Raw genomic sequence first — 21305 nt, 5'->3', positions numbered from 1 at the left:
TTTAGGAAAAAGGCAAAGGTTGTTGTTTGCAGGCGGCATCCCAGAGGTGGTATTAGTAAAATGCTAATAACAGGACTAGAGAAGAGGGAAGATGGGCAGATTTGATTTGGAGGTCTCTGAATTTTAGACAAGGAGGACATCTTGGTAAGTACCTGTGTTGTGAGTCCCCAGGAATTGTCTAGGTTCAGTGATTTCCTGGGAGAACTCATAGGACCCAACACATAACTGTACTCTCAGCTCTGATTTATTACACCTCTCCTGGTGGATTTACACACAGCTTAATTAAAGTCCTATACCAGCTAATTGTAACAACACATGTGAAGTATTGTCAGGGAAGCTCATTAGAGACTCAGTTCTTAGGGTTCTTATTGGAGAGTTGTCACAAAGTCACCCTCTGCTTAGCACGTACCAAAATTCCAGACTTACAGAAGGAAAGCGGATGTTTAACGTAAATCACATGTTTTTACAATTTAGGTATAGCAAACCCCTCAGCAGTTCTGGGAATGGTGGGAACCCTTCTGAAGTCCAAGTTCCCAGGGGCCAACCAGGGGCCAACCTTGCGAGCTGGTTTTTCTAAGGATAGGCAACTGTTAACTGTGTTAACTGTTTTCTGCAGAGTGTGTATCTCACATTTGGAATTGTGGCATTGGACTTCAGAAGAAGAATCAGGGCAAGCAATGAAACTCATTATAGGGGCACCTGGGTGGCTCTGTGGGTTGTGTGTCGGACTTTTGATTTTGGCTCAGGTCGTAGTCTCATGGTTCATGAGACTGAGTCCCATGTCACGCTCTGTGCTGACAGTGTGGAACCTGCTTGGGATTCTCTCCCTCTTTCTCTCTGCCCCTCCCGGCTCGCACTCTCCCTCTCCCTCTCAAAATAAATAAACATTAAAAAATAAAATAAAGTGTTAACAATAAATAAAACTGGCTATTATCCACAAAGAAATCAGAGTATTACAAAGGATGAGGTTCTGGCACCGTAGCATTTAAAATCCACTGCTTCACACAAGATCTTTTCTAAAAGATAGTTACTGAGAATTAAAATTTGTTTTAATGTTTATTATTTTGAGAGAGAGTGTGAGCAGTGTGTGGGGAGGGGGGCGCAGAGAGAGAGGGAGAGAGAATCCCAAGCAGGCTCCACACTTGGCACAGACCTGAGCCAAAATTGAGAGTCGGACATTTAACCACCTGAGCCACCCAGGCACCCCTCAAATTTTTTTTAAACCTATGACTCTAATCTAGCTGTGATATTATGAATATTGTACATATAGACCTAAACATACTTGGCATCTGGTTTTAACCACTCTACTTCTCAGAAGGCTGATGTAAATAAATGTGTGAAAATATTGCTTCCTGATAGCTGGGGAAGACCCTCCTCCACCCCCCCCCCCTTTTTTTAAATTTCCATGTAGTCTTGTGTGTCTTAGTTTAATAACTAATTCATAGTATTAGGTTATCATATGGCTGTGCTCTCAAGTGTACAGGTAGTAAATGGAAATGACAGAGACGAGGACAGAGAAAACACAAAGACAAAGATCTTATATTTACACACAGGACTTTTGTTTGGTTTACGCTTATGTGAGCAAAGGTGTGTCTTCAGAGTCTTCCTTGCATACAAAATTGGTTTTGGAGGGGAAAGAGGGGTATGTCAGGGAGTTTAGTTTGGATGCAATTTTAGCAGCCCTAATAAAAGATTCTGAGAGTTTGAATTAGTAGAAAGGACCTGATGCCGGTTCATTTGTTACTGTCATCTCTTCCAACACAAATGGCTTCCTTAGCTGCCTCTTTTGGTTGTATGACCAGTTTAATATCTTTCTCTCTCTTCCCCTGATCAGCCAAAACCAAAAACCAAAGGCAACCCTAAGAATCTTTTGGAGACATAATTTGACCCTTTTGCGATTAGAATTGTCATAGAGGTAGATCTTGAAGCCTTTCTGAAGTGTCTTTGAGTGCCAGAGAGTTCACCCCTCCACAGATCAGGGACTCTGGGATTGATGGAAGGTTGGCCACCCTTCAGGAGCTACTCTTTTTTTTTTTTTTTTAACACTTTTTTTATCTATTTTTGAGAGCCAGAGTGCCAGTGGGGGAAGGGCAGAGAGAGAGGGAGACACAGAATCTGAAGCAGGCTCCAGGCTCCGAGCTGTCAGAATCCCACGCAGGGCCTGAACCTATGAACTGTGAGATCATGACCTGAGCTGAAGTTAGATGCTTAATCAACTGAGCCACCCAGGTGCCTGCAGGAACTACTGTTAATTTGGATACAGAAGGGATGCTTCTATCATAACTGAAAGCCTGTGTCCAGGGTCAGGGACGCTGCCTTCTGTTGGATGCATGATTAATAATTGGAAGGTTCCTTGGTGAAGATGAATTCAGAATGAAGGAGAATGGGAGTCAATTGGCCTGCCTCTTTCCCATGATGGAGTTACCTCTCAAGACAGGAATACTAGTCTGCAGGTAGTTTTACCTTTGAATGCAGCTGAATAAATCCTGACAAATTCATAGATCTGACTATCCCCTAAGCATCTTTTGTTACCATATCTCTTTGTCAAATTATAGTACATTAGATTTGGTTATTGTTTTCTTTCTCATCAGTCAGGCTTTGAGACCACTCTAATCAACTTGGTTGGACTGGGGACTCTGGACTGTTTTATTTGTGTTTTTCAGCCCATCCCAAGAGTAGTCTTCTTCTGTGAATCCCTGTGAATTCATCCTAAAAATGAGGTTAATCAGTGGATAAGTTCTAGTATGAAATACCTTCTGTTAGGTACCAACATTCCTCTTAGCCTTCAGGTAAAGGGTGTCCACCTCCAGTAGTATGTTGGTCTGATTTTTCTCTGGACGACCTGGTTTCTAAAGAGATCAGATAAATATCCCTACAGTGTGAGGGTGGACTTCCAAAGACCATGAGCAGGGTCAGTTGAGGGAAGGGAGAATGGTGGAAGACATGGTTCTCAATGCCCTCAGGAAACACTGGTGGTCATTATAAGGATAATGAATGATTGCATAGTTCAGGGATCTTGTTGGGGACAGGGCTTGGGGTCTAGGGCTTGATTTGGGGTACTCCTTAGAACCTGACAACACACCTTTATAATACCACTTCTGTGTCACACCCTTACTCTTACCAACACTTTGAACATGGGAAAATAATTCCCATGAGATTGGAGACTTCATTATGAATGTATAAATTACTGTTCTGCTTGCACTTTAATCTGCAACTTATAAGCAAGTTTGCATTGACCAGGACTAGTGGCCAAAATCAATAAAAAACCTGTGTTCAGGTTTCTGATAAATTAAAAAAAAATTTTGTTAACGTTTATTCACTTTTTGAGAGACAGAGACAGAGTATGAGCAGGACAGAGGCAGAGAGAGAGGGAGACGCAGAATCTGAAGCAGGCTCCAGGCTCTGAGCTGTCAGCACAGAGCCCGACAATGTGGTGTTTGAACTCACAAACCGTGAGATCATGACCTGAGCCTAAGTCGGACGCTTAACCGACTGAGCCACCCAGGCGCCTCCTGAAATATTTTAAATCAGGAACATGAGTGTGTTCTTTGATCATAATAAATAACTTTTTTTTTACCTAACTTGTAGTGGAGGGGGTTGATAAGACAAGAAAGAAGGCTGTAATTTATTTGCTTAGTGTTGCATGAATACAGTGTGGGTTTCGTGACTAACAACAAAGTTGAAATACTTAGATGATACTTTTTTTTTTTTTTTAAGTTTACGTATTTTTGAAAGAGAGAGGACAGAGCTCAGGGGAGGACACAGAGAGAGGGAAAGATAGAATCCCAAGCAGGCCCCATACTGTCAGCGTGGACCCCAATGTGGGGCTTGAACTCACCTGTGGGATTATGATCTCAGCCGAAATCGAAATTGAGAGGCAGACACTTAACCAACTGAGCCACCCAGGCGCCCCTGGATAGTGTTGTTCTTCAGTGTATCTGCAAGGGAACTGTGTGTTTGCCATTGATAGGCTATCAAAGGCATTTAATGAAGGTTAGATGTTCTAGAAAGAGCATAAGTTGGAAGAAAATTAGAGGTTTGAGGCTGTTGTCAAACTTTTCCCCCCAACTACTATGTTTAGTCCACCCCACTCTCCTTTTTGAGGTTCTTGAAGTTGCCCAAAATGATGTCGTCACCCAAGCTTTTAGGACTCCTGCTTGAGCAGGATAACTCCCTGAGTAAAGGTGCTGAACTAGTTCTGCTGGACTTTCACTAGGGAACTTCTCTTGGCTAAGGGACTTCCTTTGGGTCCTCTGCTTAACTCTGTTTCCTTTTATTTCCATTCAGATGAGTAATTTGCAAATCAAGGAAGAAAAAGTCAAACCAGATACCAATGGTGAGTCACTTGTAACTATTAGCTCTTCTGCTTTGCAGTAGTAGCTGCAGTGTGAAAAGGAGTTTTCATATAGTATTTGGCGAATGACAGTAGGTATTTGAGAGCCAGTAAATTCAGTTTCGTTACTGAAGAGGATACATTAGTTTTCCAGAGTTTATCTAGTTTCTAACTCCTGCCACTGTTCGCTTGATGTGTTTCTTTAAACTTTGTATTTAATTTCTGAAAAGTTAATCTGGGTTCAAAACTCAAAGTATTAAACAGGTGAAAGGCTTCCTTTCTGTTCTGGACTGTCATTTACCCAGTTCTCACTCTCTGTCTTTATTAGTTTGGTAGGCTGACATGCCAAGTATCACAAACTGAGTGGTTTAAACAACCGAAGTTTACTGTCTCCTAGTTCTTGAGGCCAGAAGTCTGAGACCAAGGTGTCAGCCTTCCTTCTGAAGGCTTTAGATCTTACATTCAAGTCTTTAATCCATTTTGAGTTAATTTTTGTGTATGGTTAAGATAGCGGTCCAGTTCTGTTCTTTTACACGTGGCTGTCCCGTTTTCCCAATACCATTTATTAAAGAGACTGTCCTTTCTCTGTTGTATATTCTTGGGTCCTTTGTCATAAATTAATTGACCAAATATGTGTGGGTTTATTTCTGAGCTCTCTGTTCTGTTCCATCGATTTATGTGTCTGTTGTTAATGCAAGTACCGTACTGTTTTAATTATACAGTTTTGTAATCTAGTTTGAAGTCGGGGAGCATGATGCCTCCAGCTTTGTTTTTCTTTCTGAAGATTGCTTTGGCTGTTTGGGGTCTTTTGTGGTTCTGTACAAATTTTAAAATTGTTCTATTTCTGTGAAGAATACTGTTGGGATTTTCACAGGGAGTGCATTGATTCGTGTTTTTGATAATAATGGACATTTTAACAGTACCCTTCCAATCCATGAGCAAGGAAAACCTTCCTATTTGTTTGTGTTTTCAGTTTCTTTCAATAATGTCTTATGATGTTCAGTATACATGTCTTCTACCTCCTTGGTAAATTTATTCCTAGGTATTTAATTCTTTTTAATGCAGTTGTAAATAGGGTTATTTTCTTTTCTTTTCTTTTTTTTTTAATTTTTTTTTCAACGTTTATTTATTTTTGGGACAGAGAGAGACAGAGCACGAACGGGGGAAGGGCAGAGAGAGAGGGAGACACAGAATCGGAAACAGGCTCCAGGCTCTGAGCCATCAGCCCAGAGCCCGACGCGGGGCTCGAACTCACAGACCGCGAGATCGTGACCTGGCTGAAGTCGGACGCTTAACCGACTGCGCCACCCAGGCGCCCCAATAGGGTTATTTTCTTAATTTCTCTTTCAGATAGTTCATTATTAGTGTATAGAAACACACCAGATTTTGTGCATTGATTTTGTATTCTGCAACTTGACTAAATTCATTTATTAGTGCCAACAGTTTTTTGATGGCATCTTTGGGTTTTTTATATATGTCTTCTGCAAATATTGACAGTTTTCTTCCTTTGAATTTGGATGCCTTTTATTTATTTTTCTTATCCATCTACATTTAATATAATTGTTGACATGGTAGGTTTACTTAAGCAGTTTTACTATTTGATTTGTTTGTCTCATAGTTTCTCTTCCTTTCTTTTGCTGCCTTCTTTTAGGCTAATTGAATATCTTAGAATTCCACTTTAATTGATCTATTGGCATTTTAGCTATACTGTTTGCATTATTTTATTGTTTTAAAGTTTTCTTCATTTAAATCTTGCGTATTTATTTGATTTTATTAATTTTATTTCTTGGTGAAGTATTTCATCATTTTAGTTGCTGTTATAAATGGGAACTTTTCAATTATATGTCTGTATTTATGAAAACTACTGATTTCTATTTATTTTGTACCTAGTTTTTTGTTTTTCGCTAAAATATGTTATTTTGCAAGGGTTTTTTTTTTTTGTATTTTGTTTTGTTTTGAGAGAGAGAGAACACGAGTGAGGGAGAGGGACAGAGGGAGAGAGAGGAAGAGGAGGAGAGAGGGAGAGGGAGGGAGGGAGGGGGAGAGAGAGAGAGAGAGAGACAGAGAGAGAGAGTGAGAGAGAATGAGAGAGAATAAGAATCCCAAGCAGGCTCCATGCTGAGCAGGGCTCAATTCCCCAACCCTGGGATCACGACCCGAGCCAAAATCAAGAGTTGGATGCTTAACAGACTGAGCCACCCAGGCGCCCCTATAATCGTTTTTAAGTTGATACTTAATCCTGCAGGTTTACAATCCTGTAATCCACCAAAAGTGAACATTTTACCTCTTGCTTTTATTTATTTTTTTATTTAAAAAAATTTTTAACACTTATTTATTTATGAGAGACAGAGAGAGACAGAGCATGAGCAGGGGAGGGGCAGAGAGAGAGGGAGACACCGAATCCGAGCTGTCAGCACAGACTCTGATGCGGGGCTCAAACTCACAAACCGCGAGTTCATGACCTGAGCTGAAGTCGGACGCTCAACCGACTGAGCCACCCAGGTGCCCCTCTTGCTTTTAATTTTTAATACCTGTTTTCTTTCTTATGTATGATTGTGTTTGCTAATATAATAGTATATTTTAAAATAGGATAAGCAAATCAGAGGTGACATATTCTGATCCACTGTGAAGTCAGCCAACATTCCTAGAAAGTTGAAATTTTCTTGTGTGCTTTCTAGGAATAAAAACCCATTAAACATAAAGAAATGCCAAATATTTACATTTTGATCACCTAACTAAGATTTAGTTTTTATGTTGTCACACCTTTTGGGTGGGTTTGAAATTTGCCTTTCTTACTATGATAACTGTTTTCTTTTGTAGGTGTTATTAAAACCAGTGCCGCTGCAGAGAAAACAGATGAAGAAGAGAAAGGTAATTTGTCTTTAAAACTTTGTACCAAGAAATAGAATATGACCCAAGATTTGCCCTCCTGGAGCCAGAGGCACTGGATTAAGGAGATGAGGAGGAATTACAGAGGAGATTGAGAAGAAGCAGTCAGTGAGGTAGAAGGAGAATGAAAGAGAGTGGTATCCTTTTTTTTTTTTTTTTTTAATTTATTTTGAGAGAGAGAGAGCAAGTGAGGGAGGGGCAGAGAGAGAGAGAGAATCCCAAGCAGGCTCCGCACTGTCAGCGCAGAGCCTGATGCTGAGCTCAATCTCGTGGACCATGAGATCATGACTTGAGCTGAAGCCAGGAATCGGACCCTTAACCGGCTGAGCCACCCAGGTGCCCTCAAGAGGGTGGTATCCAGAAACCAGAAGAAGGAAGTATTTTAGAAGTAGGTAGTTAAATATAAGTAATAAGTTGATTAAGAAGATATAAATATTGGGGCCACCTGGGTGGCTCAGTTGGTTAAGGGTCCAACTTCTGCTCAGATCATGATCTTGTGATTTGTAAGTTAGAGCCCAGCGCCGGGCTCTGTGCTAACGGCCTAGAGCCTGCTTCGGATTCTGTGTCTCCCTCTCTCTTTGCCCCTCCCCCAGTCCCTTTCTCACTCTTGCTCTCAAAAATGAATAAACATTAAAAAAAAAAATGTTACAATGTGTTCACATGCTGGTGGGAATGTTCCAGTGGAACAGGAAACTGATCACGCAAAACAGAGTCAGCGTCAGGAGAAATATCCTTGTGGGCAAGAGGGGCTGGGACCTGTCGTACCAGTGGAGGGGTTAGCCTTAGGAGCACAGGCTGTCCGTCCCAGGTTACCAAAGGGAATGTAGAGAACACGGGCGCACATGCAGGTAGATGTATAGGAATGTCACGACAGAATGGGGAAGTGTTTCTGATCACTGGTACTTTTCTGTGAAGGAAGACGAGAGGTCATCAGGTGAGTGAGGATGTGAGGGATTAGAAGTTTGAGAAGAGAGGAGGAGGTAGAAGTGGAGGTCTGAGAAGAGTGAATGAGTGGAGAATAGAAGCATGAAGACGAATAGGGCAGCTTAGCCCTTTTGGGTTTCCCAGTCACCGTTCTAAAGGGAGACCGGTGGGAGTGACTGTTCTCCAGCCAAGCCTGGCCGCCTGGGTGCTGGTGCAGAGATGGGGAGAGAGATTTCACGAGGGTGAGTTTGCCAAACGAGCGTGAAGACAATCTGCTGGTTTCTTCCGGACAGAGGACAGAGCTGCCCAGTCTTTACTCAACAAGCTGATCAGAAGCAACCTTGTCGATAACACGAACCAAGTGGAAGTCCTGCAGCGGGACCCAAGTTCCCCGCTCTACTCTGTGAAGTCCTTTGAGGAGCTTCGGCTGTGAGTATTTGTTCTTTGAACAGCTGCTCCTTGTCAGGCCCTCCTTTGTAAAACTTAGCATCTCCAAGATCTTTGGGGAATTTTACTTTTTACTTTTATTTTTAAGAATCTTAATGTATTTGCTTCTTTGATAATTCACATGACTCAAAAGTCAGAAAGTATGAAACAGTTTACAGTGACGGTTTCCCTCCCACCCTTGTCTCTTGGCTACCCAGTTCTCCTCCTCTTGGGAGGGATTTTTAAATGCCACAGATTTATTCATCATAGCTGAAAGTCTTTTTTCTTTTATGCTCTTAGAACTTTCAATAAAATATTGGCTGACAGGTGATTTCTGGATGTCAGGAACATTTCTTATTAGGTAAGCCCTTTTGTTAGACTATAGGGTTTACGGTTAAGAACAGTTTATCTGCTTTTATATAATCGATCAAAAGAGCCTTTGCAGGATTTCCAGTACCTACAGTGGAAAGCAGTCTTCAGTATTCCAGAATGCAAAACAAAAACCAATCCAGAACCCAGAATTAAGCTGTAAGGGAGCATATTCATGTCATTGTGCTAAGAATGACTTCCAATATCGCTTTATTTTAAAAGCAGAATTATGGAAGGTCATACCAATTTTTTTGTTTACTTCAATATATTAGTAAAGAAATGTTTATGAATCATTGGTTTAGGTACCTGGTACTGTGCTGGGTGTTATGAGTAACACAAGACATAACCACCGTTCTTGCTGCCTGCCAGGACCTGAATCATAGACAGAAAGCAGCTGGTGAATAAGAAAGTGGTGGAATTACCTTTATCAGCAAAATCTTTAATATGCCCACCGTGGGCCAATAGGGGCCACATTCCTGCCAACTGTTACCACTGCTTTAGAATAAGAGACACTTAAAATATAAGAGCTAACTTAAACCAAATCAAGTCATTAATGAAGTAACAGTTAAGAACAAGTTTTTTAAAGCGTTGTTGTTTTTTAATGTTTTCAGGAAATTATTCTTTTCTTTCTGTATTTCTCCCATGGAGGGCTTCATTCAGCAATTCTGCCATCTCTGCTTCTATTCGTAAACTATATCAGGACGGCTAGATGTGCTCTTTTGTTTCCTGAAGTGACAGTTTTGCTTCCCCAAGTATAGATGGCTTTTAAACCCCCTTTCATTTAAAGGACTTGTGCTCTCAGTCTGACCAGTGAGGAATTGTCCTTTCTGAAAAATCAAGCTCTCTCTGATTTAGTAGTTGTTGGCTAGAAGAAACAAAAAATAAAACCTAAGTTGCCTAATATAATATATTTGTTTTGTACTTAAAAATTTTGAATTAATCTGCAAAATAAAAGGAAAATAATGAACCGCTGGAAGCTCTTGGATCATTTGGATCTTCATTCAGTTGTGACTTTGTTTCCTTAGCAACCAAATCACAATCTGTTGAGCTTCATAGCCTTTTCTTCTAAACAGAAGACACCAAAGATTATGCTTTCACATGTCTTTGTGTCTGAGAACCAACATATGCCAGACGAATGTGCCTTTTAGAGAGCCTGTTAACTCCAGGGAAGGCTCAGAGAACAGAAGGCTTGACTTGGTTTGGCTCTTCTTTACAAATAGTGTGGTGGGATTTTTGTCGAACACCCTGTCGGTGGTAGAGGTAACAGAGAGGTTATTGTAAATGCAATGAAAAAGCAACTTTAATTTGTATTTGTTGTGTAGCTACTTGTATAAGCTGGTGCTTTCCTATGCTTGATTTTGACTAAACATAATAACCAAATATGAGCATTCGTGAAGTTCAGTACAGGTGATTGAACACTCCTCTTTACCAGAAACTGGCTAAATCAATTCTCTTACCTCTTGATTGTCCTGAGTGTTTGTATAGCTGGCTTTGGAAGGACCATGGAATACAAAATGACTGTGGTTCATTTTAACATCTGCACCAAGAAATTAAACGTGAATCTTGTTTTCTAAAGGGATTTCTATATCTTAGTGATACAGTTAAGCAGTGTTTATTTTTAGGTACGCCTTTTATAATTCATTTTATGCAAATTATACAATTTATACAAATTAATAAATTCCACTCTTGCAGTATCCAGGGAACATTTGCCATCCAAGACCAATCATATTTGTGGGGGTCTGCTGAAAGCATGAATTTCTCCAAGAAAGAAAACTTGTCTGTATTCTATGAATTGTCTAATAGTTGTAGATTAAGACTGAGGAGAGAAGGATGATGGTTTGGTTTCATTTTAGATAATATTTTTTAAGGCCTAGGAAGATATGTCTGACAGAGATAGGAAGTGTTACTCTTTGCTAGATATAGGGAAAGAGATTTAGGCCTTTAAAACAATTGAACTAGGAAACAATCCTTTCTCTCCCTGGCCTCCTAGGAAACCACAGCTTCTCCAGGGAGTCTATGCCATGGGCTTCAATCGACCATCCAAGATACAAGAGAATGCATTACCCATGATGCTTGCTGAGCCGTGAGTATGCAGATCCCAGTGCACCTCTTCAGAATTTGGTTTAATGTCCTATACCAAAAACATACTGTTCTTGAGAACAAGATGGGACATTTGGGACAGCATGTTTTCCTCAGGGAAACAGCTTGAGCAAGTACAGAGAGTCAGATGGAATTTGGTACAGCTTCTGCCTTTCCCACTTAGCAGTAAAAACTAATGGGGGCACCTGGCTAGCTCAGTTGGTGGTGTGGGTTCAAACCCGCATTGGTTTGTAGGGGTTACTTAAAAAATAAATAAAAATCTTTAAAATAAATGAAAAACAGATAAAGCTAATGTTATTCTGTGCATTTTTTTAAAACAGGGTTTTTAAAAATAGGAAATTTTGGGGGCACCTGGGTGGCTCAGCTGGTTAAGCATCTGACTTCAGCTCAGGTCATGATCTCGAAGTTCATGAGTTCAAGCCCTGTGTTGGGCTCTGTGCTGACAGCTCAGAGCCTGGAGCCTGTTTCAGATTCTGTATCTCCCTCTTTCTCTGCCCCTCCCCCACTTGTGCTCTGTCTCTGTCTCTCAAAAGTGAATAAATGTTAAAAAAAAATTTTTTTTTAGTATGAAATTTTTGGAACTTGCAAAAAATGGTGTCAAGAACATCTGTAACCCTATCTTGTCAAGAAATCTAGTTGACAGTGGAAGCCCCCATGCACCCCTCTGCATTCACATCCCCTTCCCCAACCCAAGTAATGTCATCCTGAAACAGGTCATCATTCTCTTACATTTCTTTATACTTTTACTACATATCTACACATTCCTAAGAATCTAAGAGTTGTTTACATATTTTAAACTGTAGATAATTGGTATCCTACTTTATGGAGCAACATTTCCCATTCAATTGTATTATTTTTCTTGCTTAATGACAAAAAATTCCACCTATTTCCATGACTGAGTTACAGGAAGTAAAATGTGAAAGTTCCCTCTAAAGCATCTGCCTGACTTGGTGTCTTGGATTTTCATAAAGAAGGGAAAAGGGGAGGGGCGCCTGGGTGGCCCAGTTGGTTAAGCCTACAACTACAGCTCAGGTCATGATCCCACAGTTCGTGGGTTCAAGCCCTGCACTGGCCTCTGTGCTGACATCCTGGAGTGTGCTTCGAATCTTCAGATTCTATGTCTCCTTCTCTCTCTGACTCTCCCCTGCTTCTGCTCACACTTTCTCAAAAATAAACATTATTTAAAAAAAAAAAAAAAGAAAAGGAAACAGACGGGGAGCCGAGTGCTGGAGACACATTACAGCTTGGCAGAAAATGTCTTCAGGGATTTTCCTTGGCACAGATTTTACTCTGCAGTGTTAATTTTCATGCGGCCCCTGGGGTACAAAACTAGGGCACCCTGGCTGTGCTGGAGTCTAGAGTGAGGATTCTTGGTGTAAACCCATCTCAAAGAATCATTTTTTTCCCTTAATATTTAAGCAGTTTTTTAACATCATATAAAAAATTTATCATTGTCCTCAATGCAGAAAACTTGGATTAAAGGAAGAATATTCTGTATTCCTACCATCCAGAAAGAACATTCTGGTACTTTATTGTGTTTAACCAATATTATTTTCCTTTCTGTTCCTGATCCAGCCCACAGAACCTGATTGCTCAGTCTCAGTCAGGTACTGGTAAAACAGCCGCCTTCGTCCTGGCCATGCTCAGCCGAGTGGAACCAGCAGAGAGATATCCCCAGGTGAGGGTTGGGGGATCCTGATGGCCCTGGCTTGCCTGCCCTGGGAAAGACAGTGCTATCTGGTGGGCGGTTAGTGAGGGCACCCCTTAAGGGATCTGAACGTTTCCTGGGCCTCAGACTGTGGATCTGGCAGAGCAGGTTCATGTACTAGGCCTCTAGGTAGAGTTCATTCAGAAACAGCAGCTTTAAACAGTGGCTTCTGAAGGCATTCACCCAGCCAGGGCTCCCTGCTGAAGGCTTCGGTCTATAGCTGAAAAGTGGGCCTGGTTGGAGAGGATGTGGTTCCCTGCCTTTTTAGATGGTAGTAAGATCAGGGGTGACTGGGTGGCTCAGTCAGTTAACCATCAACTCTTGATTTTGGTTCGGGTCATGATCTCACAGTTCATGAGATCGAGGCCCGAGCTGGTCTCTGTGCTGACAGCATGGAGTCGGCTTGGGATTCTCTCTCTGCCTCTCTCTCTCTCTCTCTCTCTCTCTCTCTCTCTCTCTCTCTCATAGATAAAACATTTTTTAAAAAGTGATAATAATATAAGAATATTTGTTGCATTAGCACCTGTTGTCTTTTATTAAAAGACTCTCTTAAACTCAACCTTTATGATTTCCTTGTTCAGTGTTTATGCCTCTCCCCAACATATGAGTTGGCACTTCAAACGGGAAAAGTGATTGAGCAGATGGGCAAATTTCATCCGGAACTAAAGCTTGCTTATGCTGTTCGAGGCAATAAATGTGAGTATAAAGGGGTGAAACCTAAGCAGTGAGCAGGATAGGGTAGTTGGGTGTTTGAATTTTGAAGATGTGATGATGACATTAAACTTTCTGGTTCAATTGACCTTAGGGCCCACTGCATTGCTTTCAGCAAATCTGTTTTAAACTTGTTATTTAACAGTCCTTTCTACTCTTAAAAGATTTAGAGTTGTTAAAAAAAAATCTTTGTATGGGTCATAGAGTTCTTAAAGTCTGTCGTTCTTCACTAAGATAACAGGGTTTTGAATTCAGCATTCAGAGTTCTGGAAGCTGCTTATTAACAAGGGATTAGTAGGTCTAGGATGGCAGGTTGGGGTCACATCCCTTTGTTTCAAAACAAGCCCAGCTTTAGTAAGAGTAAACTAGGAGCAGATAAGACCAGATAACTTGGTCTTATCGAAACCAGAAATCCTTCCACCAATTATTTCTCCCATGTGTTCTATGGTATGTAGTGTAGAGAGTATGGACTAAAATGGTGAGGAGGGGCAGGTAGAACATGGTCGTTAGGAAGTTATCAGAGTAGGGAGCGCCTAGTTGGCTCGCTTGGTTCAGTGTCCGACTCTTGGTATCACTCAGGGTCTTGATCTCAGGGTCATGAGTTCAAGCCCCACATTAGGCTCCACGCTGGGCATGACGCCTACTTAAAAAGGAAGTTAACAGAGTATATAAAACTGTAATTCAGTAAGAAAAAAGTAGGCAGTCTAATAGGAAAATGGACAGAAGAGGCCCAGTTGAACAGACACTGCACAAAAGAAGGGAATTCAGACGGCCAGTAAATATGATAAGCCTCGTTTGTCATCAGGGAAATGTAAACCTAAAACCACTCTGTGCTTCCCAGATGGGCAAAAATGAAGTCTGACAATGCCAAGTGTTGATGCAGACGAACAAGAACTGGCATGCCCGGGACACCTGGGTGGCTCAGTTGGTTGAGCGTCCAGCTATTGATTTCAGCTCAGGTCATGATCTCACGGCTTGTGGGATTGAGCCCTGTGCTGGGCTCCACACTAACAGTGAGGAGCCTGCTTGGGATTCTCTCCCCTCCCCCCCCCCCCCCCCCCACTTGAGAGCTCACTAATGCTCTTTCCCTCTCTCTCTCAAAATAAATTTAAAAAACCACAAAAACCAAACTAGAATGCCCATACACTTCTGGTGGGGAGTTTACATTGGTACAGTTACTTTCTGGAAGCAGTTTGGCATTACTTAGAAAAACTAAAAACAGGGGCACCTGGGTGGCTCAGTCAGTTGAGCATCCGACTTCGGCTCATGATCTTGCCGTTTGTGAGTTCAAGCCCCTGTGCTGACAGCTCAGAGCCTGGAGCCTGCTTCAGATTCTGTGTCTCCCTCTCTCTCTGCCCCTTCCCCACTCATACTCTGTCTCTCTCTGTCTCTCAAAAATGAATAAACGTTTTAAAAAAACTTTTTTTTAAAAGAAAAACTAAAGACAGACATTCCTTTGACCCAGCAGTTTGTAAGTGCCTGGAACAGTGGTTCTCAAACTTGTTGGTTTCTTATACTCTTAAACATTACTGAGGATCCCAAAGCATTTTTGTTTATACAGGTTTTATCTTTCGATATTTGCCATAGTAGAAGCTAAAATTGAGAAATTACTTTTTTTTTTTTTTTGAGAAATTTCTGAAAATACTTACTTTAGAAGAATATGAAGAAAGTCTGGCCTTTCAGATAATTTTAGATACTCTTTTTTGGATGTGACACCAAAACTTAACAAGTGGTAATTACTTAAGAGTTAGTTCCAATGTGGAATCTGAAATCATACTACTGAATTTTTCATACTGTTACATTAAAATACCTTGGTCATTTGGGGGCACTTGGGTGGCTCAGTTGGTTAAGCGTCTGATTTCGACTTAGGTCATGATCTTGCAGTTCATGGGTTCGAGCCCTGCATCGGGCTCTGTGCTGACAGCTCAGAGCCTGGAGTCTGCTTCAGATTCTGTGTCTGCCTCTCTCTCTGACTACCCCACTTGAACTCTGTCTCTCTTTCTCAGAAATAAATATACATTAGAAAAATTGAAAAAAAATACCTGGGTAACACTGACCTTCCAAATGTTGAGACATTTTGTTATACAGACTTTAAATTACCTGCACTAATATTACCACCAAATTCATCAGAGGAATTTATACACATCAAGAAACTCAAACTTAGTGGCGCATACAAGTGTTCCAAAACTCTAATAATCATTTTCTCTTGAAAGCTTAAATGTTACAGTGGCAGCAGATACAGTGGATTATTTTCATTGAAGAGACAGACTCTGTTCATCTTCAAGAAAGTGTATATCAAATTCCCAACTTCATTTTTTCTGGTTTGTCAGTTAACAGAGAGAAATGGCTAGTTCAGCTCACCACATAATCACAAAAGAGCTTTTCCTGGAGAAAACCATCATGCTTCAACATGCAGCAAAACTACTTTATCCAAAAATTATTAGGTTGATTATTTTTGTGTGTTTATTTGATGCTTCAAACTGGTGGGTACGTTGAAGTAAAGCATACCACAATATTGTGACAACGTACATCTTCTTTAGAGTGCTTTGTAAATAACCTGGGACTTCATTGTGTGTGAAGGATTAATATATTAATTACATTTAATGTATTATTTTTTAAAGGTTCAATTTTGACTCTCAGGCAATGGACATTGAGAACTACAATGTGTTTCAGTTAATTCAAAATTCTTCCAATGTATAATTAGATAATTGATAAATTTTCTTTTTTAAGTTTATTTATTTTGACAGAGAGAGAGAGAGATTGTGCTGGGAGGGCGGGGAGTAGCAGAGAGAGAGACTCCCAAGCAAGCTCTGTACTGTCAGTACAGAACCATACATGGGCTCAATCTCATGAATTATGAGATTATGACCTGAGCCGAAATAAAGAGTTGGACGCTTAACTGACTGAGCCACTCAGGCTCACCAATTGATGCATCTCTAATGAAAGTCCTTTCTCAAGTTGTAAATTTTGTTTTTGTTTTTACTTATTTTTTTTTTTAAAGTAGGCTTCACACCCAGTGCGGAGCCCAGTATGGGTCTTGAACTCACGACCCCGAGATCAAGACCTGAGCTGAGATCAAGAGTCAGATGCTTAACTTACTAAGCCACCCAGGCACCCCTAAATTTTGCTTTTAAAATAGTTAACACGTTCGCATGTGTTAAATTGAAAGGATATGTGGTTGAAACTTTGTCTCATCCCCCCCAACCACCTAGTTCTCCTTCCTAAATTTAGGCACTCAGTACTAACTAGTTTCTCATGTGGCACACCAGAGATGTGGCTGCAGGCACACAGTGTGTATGTAAGTGTGTGTGTATAAATATGTACTCACACACATGTACATTTATTACATGTATTCTTTTTTGCCTCTTGTGTTATACAAACTGCTCTGTAAATTTTTTTCACATTTAATAATGTATTTTGGAGATTGTTCCCTATCAGTTCCTAAGCAGTTTTATACTTGGATTGGCAACATCCATTGGGTGTATCATATTTTGCTTAATTAGTTACTTTTTGAAGTGTGTATATCCTTGCATATATGTTATTTCACACGTTAATACACATACAGGATTAATTCCTAATAGCGGAAATCCTGGTCACAGGCTCTGCATTAGCAATTTTGATAGATGGTTGTACTGGTTTCAACTTCCACCAGCTATAATTTGAAAGTAATGTGTTTTTTGAGTCAGAGAATTTGTACTTAGGAAAACTGTCTACATGTCAGAATGTCTCATGAAACAAAAACTCATTGGGCCAGGATCCTGGTAGTCACAACTACCAATTTAAGAGAAAATCTGTGATCATGAGTGAATGCATGATATGAAATGTTGAGGGGAATGAGGGGGACAACGCTGGATCAGAAGGAAGTAGGAATGAGAAATGACACTGAGGGGTCACTGCATGGGATTTAATCCTGAGCACAATGCAGTTAAATAGGTGCCACTGTGCCTGCTTTACAGTAGAACCCAAGACTTTTGGATAACAATCCTGTGTGTTTTGACATCTGGAATTAACTAGTTTTACAAACTCTGAAAGGATGGGCAAGGCTTTGATTTCCAAAGCTGGTTTTGCCATGGAAATACCCACGGAAAACATCTTGTCTCACAGTGGAAAGAGGTCAGAAGATCAGTGAACACATTGTCATTGGCACCCCTGGGACTGTTCTGGACTGGTGCGCCAAGCTCAAGTTCATTGACCCTAAGAAGATCAAGGTGTTTGTTCTGGATGAGGCTGACGTGATGATAGCTACTCAGGGCCACCAAGACCAGAGCATCCGCATCCAGAGGTAGGAACTCTTAAGCCAAGATGAACGTCTGTCTTCTGACTTGCAAGTAAAGATCTTCTTGTTCACTGTGTTTCCTCCTGCTGTATTTAACTCCTCTTCTTTCTCCATCTAGGTTATTTGCTTTTAGGACCTTCAGGAGCATTTTTTGGATGGGCCATTTGCTCGCCAGCACTGATCACGGGTTGAGGAAGGAGACTTAGGGAATCTAACACCAGCCCCCTCCCTGCCCCATGGCTGCTCTTGCCTCCTCCCTGCTGTTCTCCTCCCCCCTTTTGCCTCTTTCCCCGGCGTGTAGAGCATCCAAGCCTGGGGTGGCTGTCTTCTGTTCCTTCCAGGGAAAGACTCGGGGTCATGCCACATACCTGGGTCTTCCCTTGCAGGATGCTGCCCAGGAACTGCCAGATGCTGCTTTTCTCTGCCACCTTTGAGGACTCTGTATGGAAATTTGCCCAGAAAGTGGTCCCAGACCCAAACATTATCAAACTGAAGCGTGAGGAGGAGACGTTGGACACCATCAAGCAGTATTACGTCCTGTGCAATAACAGAGATGAGAAGTTCCAGGCCTTGTGTAACCTCTACGGGGCCATCACCATTGCTCAGGCCATGATCTTCTGCCACGTGAGTAGCAGTGGCAGCAGCAGGCCTGCCGGGGGAGGAGCTCCACTGGAGGGTGTGCCTGGCCCTCCCTTCAGCCAGCTCCACCTCAGTGCTGAGGAGGACTGGGTGTCCTCTGTGTGGCCAGAAAGGAAATGATGAAGCACCTCCACCTGCCCCAGGGCATATTCTCCTCAGACTATAATGAGTTATGAGGGAAAGACTGTGAAGAATTGAACTTTTCTTTGGCCCCACCTCTTAGACATACCTTGGGAAAAACTCCAGATAACATCCAATGAAATGATTATATAACATTAAGAATATAGACTATTTGAGAATGAAGATATTGGCTCCTACCACACTCTTCCTAGCTGAACACTAAGATGATTTAAGTAATTCATCCAAAAAAAATTCACATGGCTAAAATTGTCTTTGTAAAATTGGTAAGCCTACCCTGGTGGCTGAACTCAGCAGGCTTTCACGTATTTTAATGGAAACAAGCCACTTTTTGGCAGGTTTGTTTTTGTTTTTATTTTTCCAGGTATCTCCATTTAAAACCATTCTTTTCACTCCAGACCCGCAAAACGGCTAGTTGGCTGGCAGCAGAGCTCTCCAAAGAAGGCCACCAGGTGGCTCTGCTGAGCGGCGAGATGATGGTGGAGCAGAGGGCTGCGGTGATCGAGCGCTTCCGAGAGGGCAAAGAGAAGGTGCTGGTGACCACCAACGTGTGTGCCCGCGGTGAGCAGAGAATGTGCCTGTTCGCCTGGCTCCGGATGGCGAGCGCAGGGCTCCCGTACGGGACGCTCAGATGGTTCGGGGGAGTCCAGCTGGGGTTGGTGCTGACTTTGTTTTCTGGGAGAGGCTGGATTCCCCCAGCAGATGAGAACTTTCACAGAAGCCAGGAGTCCTGATGTGGTGGAAGGAAACAGGCAGTGACTGGTTTAGAGTGAATGGTGCCTGCTCTCCTGGGGGCCCCTAGTGAAGTTTCGGCCGCATCTCCAGATTCTTGTATCTAGCAGAGGCTCTTCTAGCGAGGTCATAATTTTGTTAGCACCTGCCAGAGTTCTGTTTTTCCCTCTGGATTCTGCTGCGTGCCCCCGGTCCCCGAATCCCAGAGCTGGCCTGCCCCAGACTCTTCCTCCACCTGATGCTGGCGTGTGGCAGCCTCGCCTGGTGGTGGGTGGTGGTTTTTGTTTCCCGTCCTGACTCCACCCCTCTTTCGTGCAGGTATTGATGTTGAACAGGTATCTGTCGTCATCAACTTTGACCTTCCCGTGGACAAGGATGGGAACCCGGACAACGAGACCTACCTGCACCGGATCGGGCGCACGGGCCGCTTTGGCAAGAGGGGCCTGGCAGTGAACATGGTCGACAGCAAGCACAGCATGAACATCCTGAACAGAATCCAGGAGCATTTTAGTGAGTGCCTGGGAGTGTCCCCTGCCAGGGCCCTTTCCTTAGAGGGGCAGGTTCTCCTGGGGCCTCCTCGAGAGGCCTTTGTCCTTGTCACATTCCCCTCCTTTCCTACAATATGGAAGTTCTCGAAGAGCACACCTGGTGAGTTCGGGTCAGGAACTCGAACAACAGCGCCCCCTTGGCCAGGCTTGAAGGGCCTAGGGCTCTGTCCCGTGCTCAGGCACCAGGAGCCCGTGGGGTTTCATGAAAGTTTGCTGTGGCCAGAGGCTTGGCATGGGGGCAGAAACCCGTCTGCCTCCTCCCTCCCTGCTGTGCTGTCCCTTCCCTAGGTGTGTGTGTTCATGATAGCCCCGTGTGGATGTCTCTGTAAATTCTCTTTTTTTCCCCAGATAAGAAAATAGAAAGATTGGACACAGATGATTTGGATGAGATTGAGAAAATAGCCAACTGAGAAGCTCCGTCAGTCACCAGTGCCCACCCCTGGTGCTCCCCCTGCACGGGAGACTGGTGCTTTCACGGCACAGGCCTCGACAGTCGCCACAAAGAAGAGGAGGCAGAGGAGAGAGAAACTACCTACCTCATTTTAAATTACGTTTGGACTTTACAAAAATTGTGCAAATGATTGGGGAAGGTAGAAGGAAAATTTTACGTTTTGGAAAATTTAGTCCTCCCCCCACCTCTGCCCTTTTAAGCTATGGTTTTCCCCATCTTTATAATAATCTGGTTGCTGTTGGTAATGGCTGAGCCTAGGGTCCCCTGCTTGTTTTGTTGTGGGGTGTTAGGACCCATTTCCAGTCTCTGAAGAAATGGTTGATGTAGGTGCAGGAGAGGCTCAGCAGCACAGGCATGGGAGCCCCACTGCATGGATGGAGTGTGGGGAGCAGCAGCGGGGAGACCTGGGAGCGCTCTCCCTTCTCTGTCCCTGACCGGAGACCTGCCACCAATGTCTCCCGCCCTTGAGGCCATCTTCCTTCTCCTAAATCCAGAGAAGGCTGGCTGACCCCTTTTACCCCTGTTCTCAGTACCAGAGGATGTCCCTGCTTCTCTCTGGGTGAGCACATTGTAAACCTCCGATTTGGAGAGAGACATGGAAATCAGCGAATCTTCAGAGGACTTGGTCTGGCAAGGGTAGACGAATCCTGTGAGAATCTGGGACTTCCCTTTCCTGTGGTTGCTGTGTCTGCTCAGGCACTGGGAGTCAGTCATGGCAGCCAGGGGAGACCAGGTGCGTTTCTGACACGCACCTGGCCAAGTGAGTTGATTCTTATCGGTGGGTGTCACACCGTGCCTGGAGATGAGCAGGAGAATTTGGAAAGGAAGTTATGACCAAGTTAAAACTCTGCTCTTTCTTTATCCATAATACTGGGCCTATTGGTTACTTTAATTCATACATCACCTATATGAATAAGGACAGAGAAATTCGAGTTATACCCATCATTATGTTAAGAAATTTTAAAGTAGTTATGAAAGGCTTTACTAATCATGATTTGTTTTTATTTGTATTTTTCTGCTTATTAGACTAATATATGCTCATTAAAAAAGGTGTGTGTGTG

At 42.5% G+C, this 21305-nt stretch overlaps 1 protein-coding gene across 2 annotated transcripts in view; it reads left to right on the top strand.

The window, feature by feature from the left end:
• Nucleotides 1-21305, top strand: part of DDX19A (DEAD-box helicase 19A) — a 22805-nt gene extending 1500 nt beyond the window's left edge. The window contains exons 2-12 of one of the 2 annotated variants that reach the window (XM_003998235.5): nucleotides 4288-4336; nucleotides 7154-7204; nucleotides 8440-8575; nucleotides 10932-11024; nucleotides 12617-12719; nucleotides 13331-13445; nucleotides 17565-17742; nucleotides 18123-18360; nucleotides 18912-19074; nucleotides 19564-19755; nucleotides 20142-21305. In XM_003998235.5, the coding sequence (XP_003998284.1) occupies nucleotides 4288-4336; nucleotides 7154-7204; nucleotides 8440-8575; nucleotides 10932-11024; nucleotides 12617-12719; nucleotides 13331-13445; nucleotides 17565-17742; nucleotides 18123-18360; nucleotides 18912-19074; nucleotides 19564-19755; nucleotides 20142-20203 (1380 nt within the window). In that variant the 3' untranslated portion in view covers nucleotides 20204-21305. Of the gene's footprint in view, nucleotides 1-4287; nucleotides 4337-7153; nucleotides 7205-8434; nucleotides 8576-8872; nucleotides 8934-10931; nucleotides 11025-12616; nucleotides 12720-13330; nucleotides 13446-17564; nucleotides 17743-18122; nucleotides 18361-18911; nucleotides 19075-19563; nucleotides 19756-20141 lie in introns of those variants that run through there. The other variant, XM_019820037.2, reaches the window with a different exon arrangement.

The sequence above is a fragment of the Felis catus genome, chromosome E2 (genome assembly GCF_018350175.1).
Source record: "Felis catus isolate Fca126 chromosome E2, F.catus_Fca126_mat1.0, whole genome shotgun sequence".
NCBI classification, from domain to species: Eukaryota; Metazoa; Chordata; class Mammalia; order Carnivora; family Felidae; genus Felis; species Felis catus.
The sequence above is the reverse complement of the archived record's forward strand: the minus strand, read 5'-3'. Positions and strand labels throughout refer to the sequence as shown.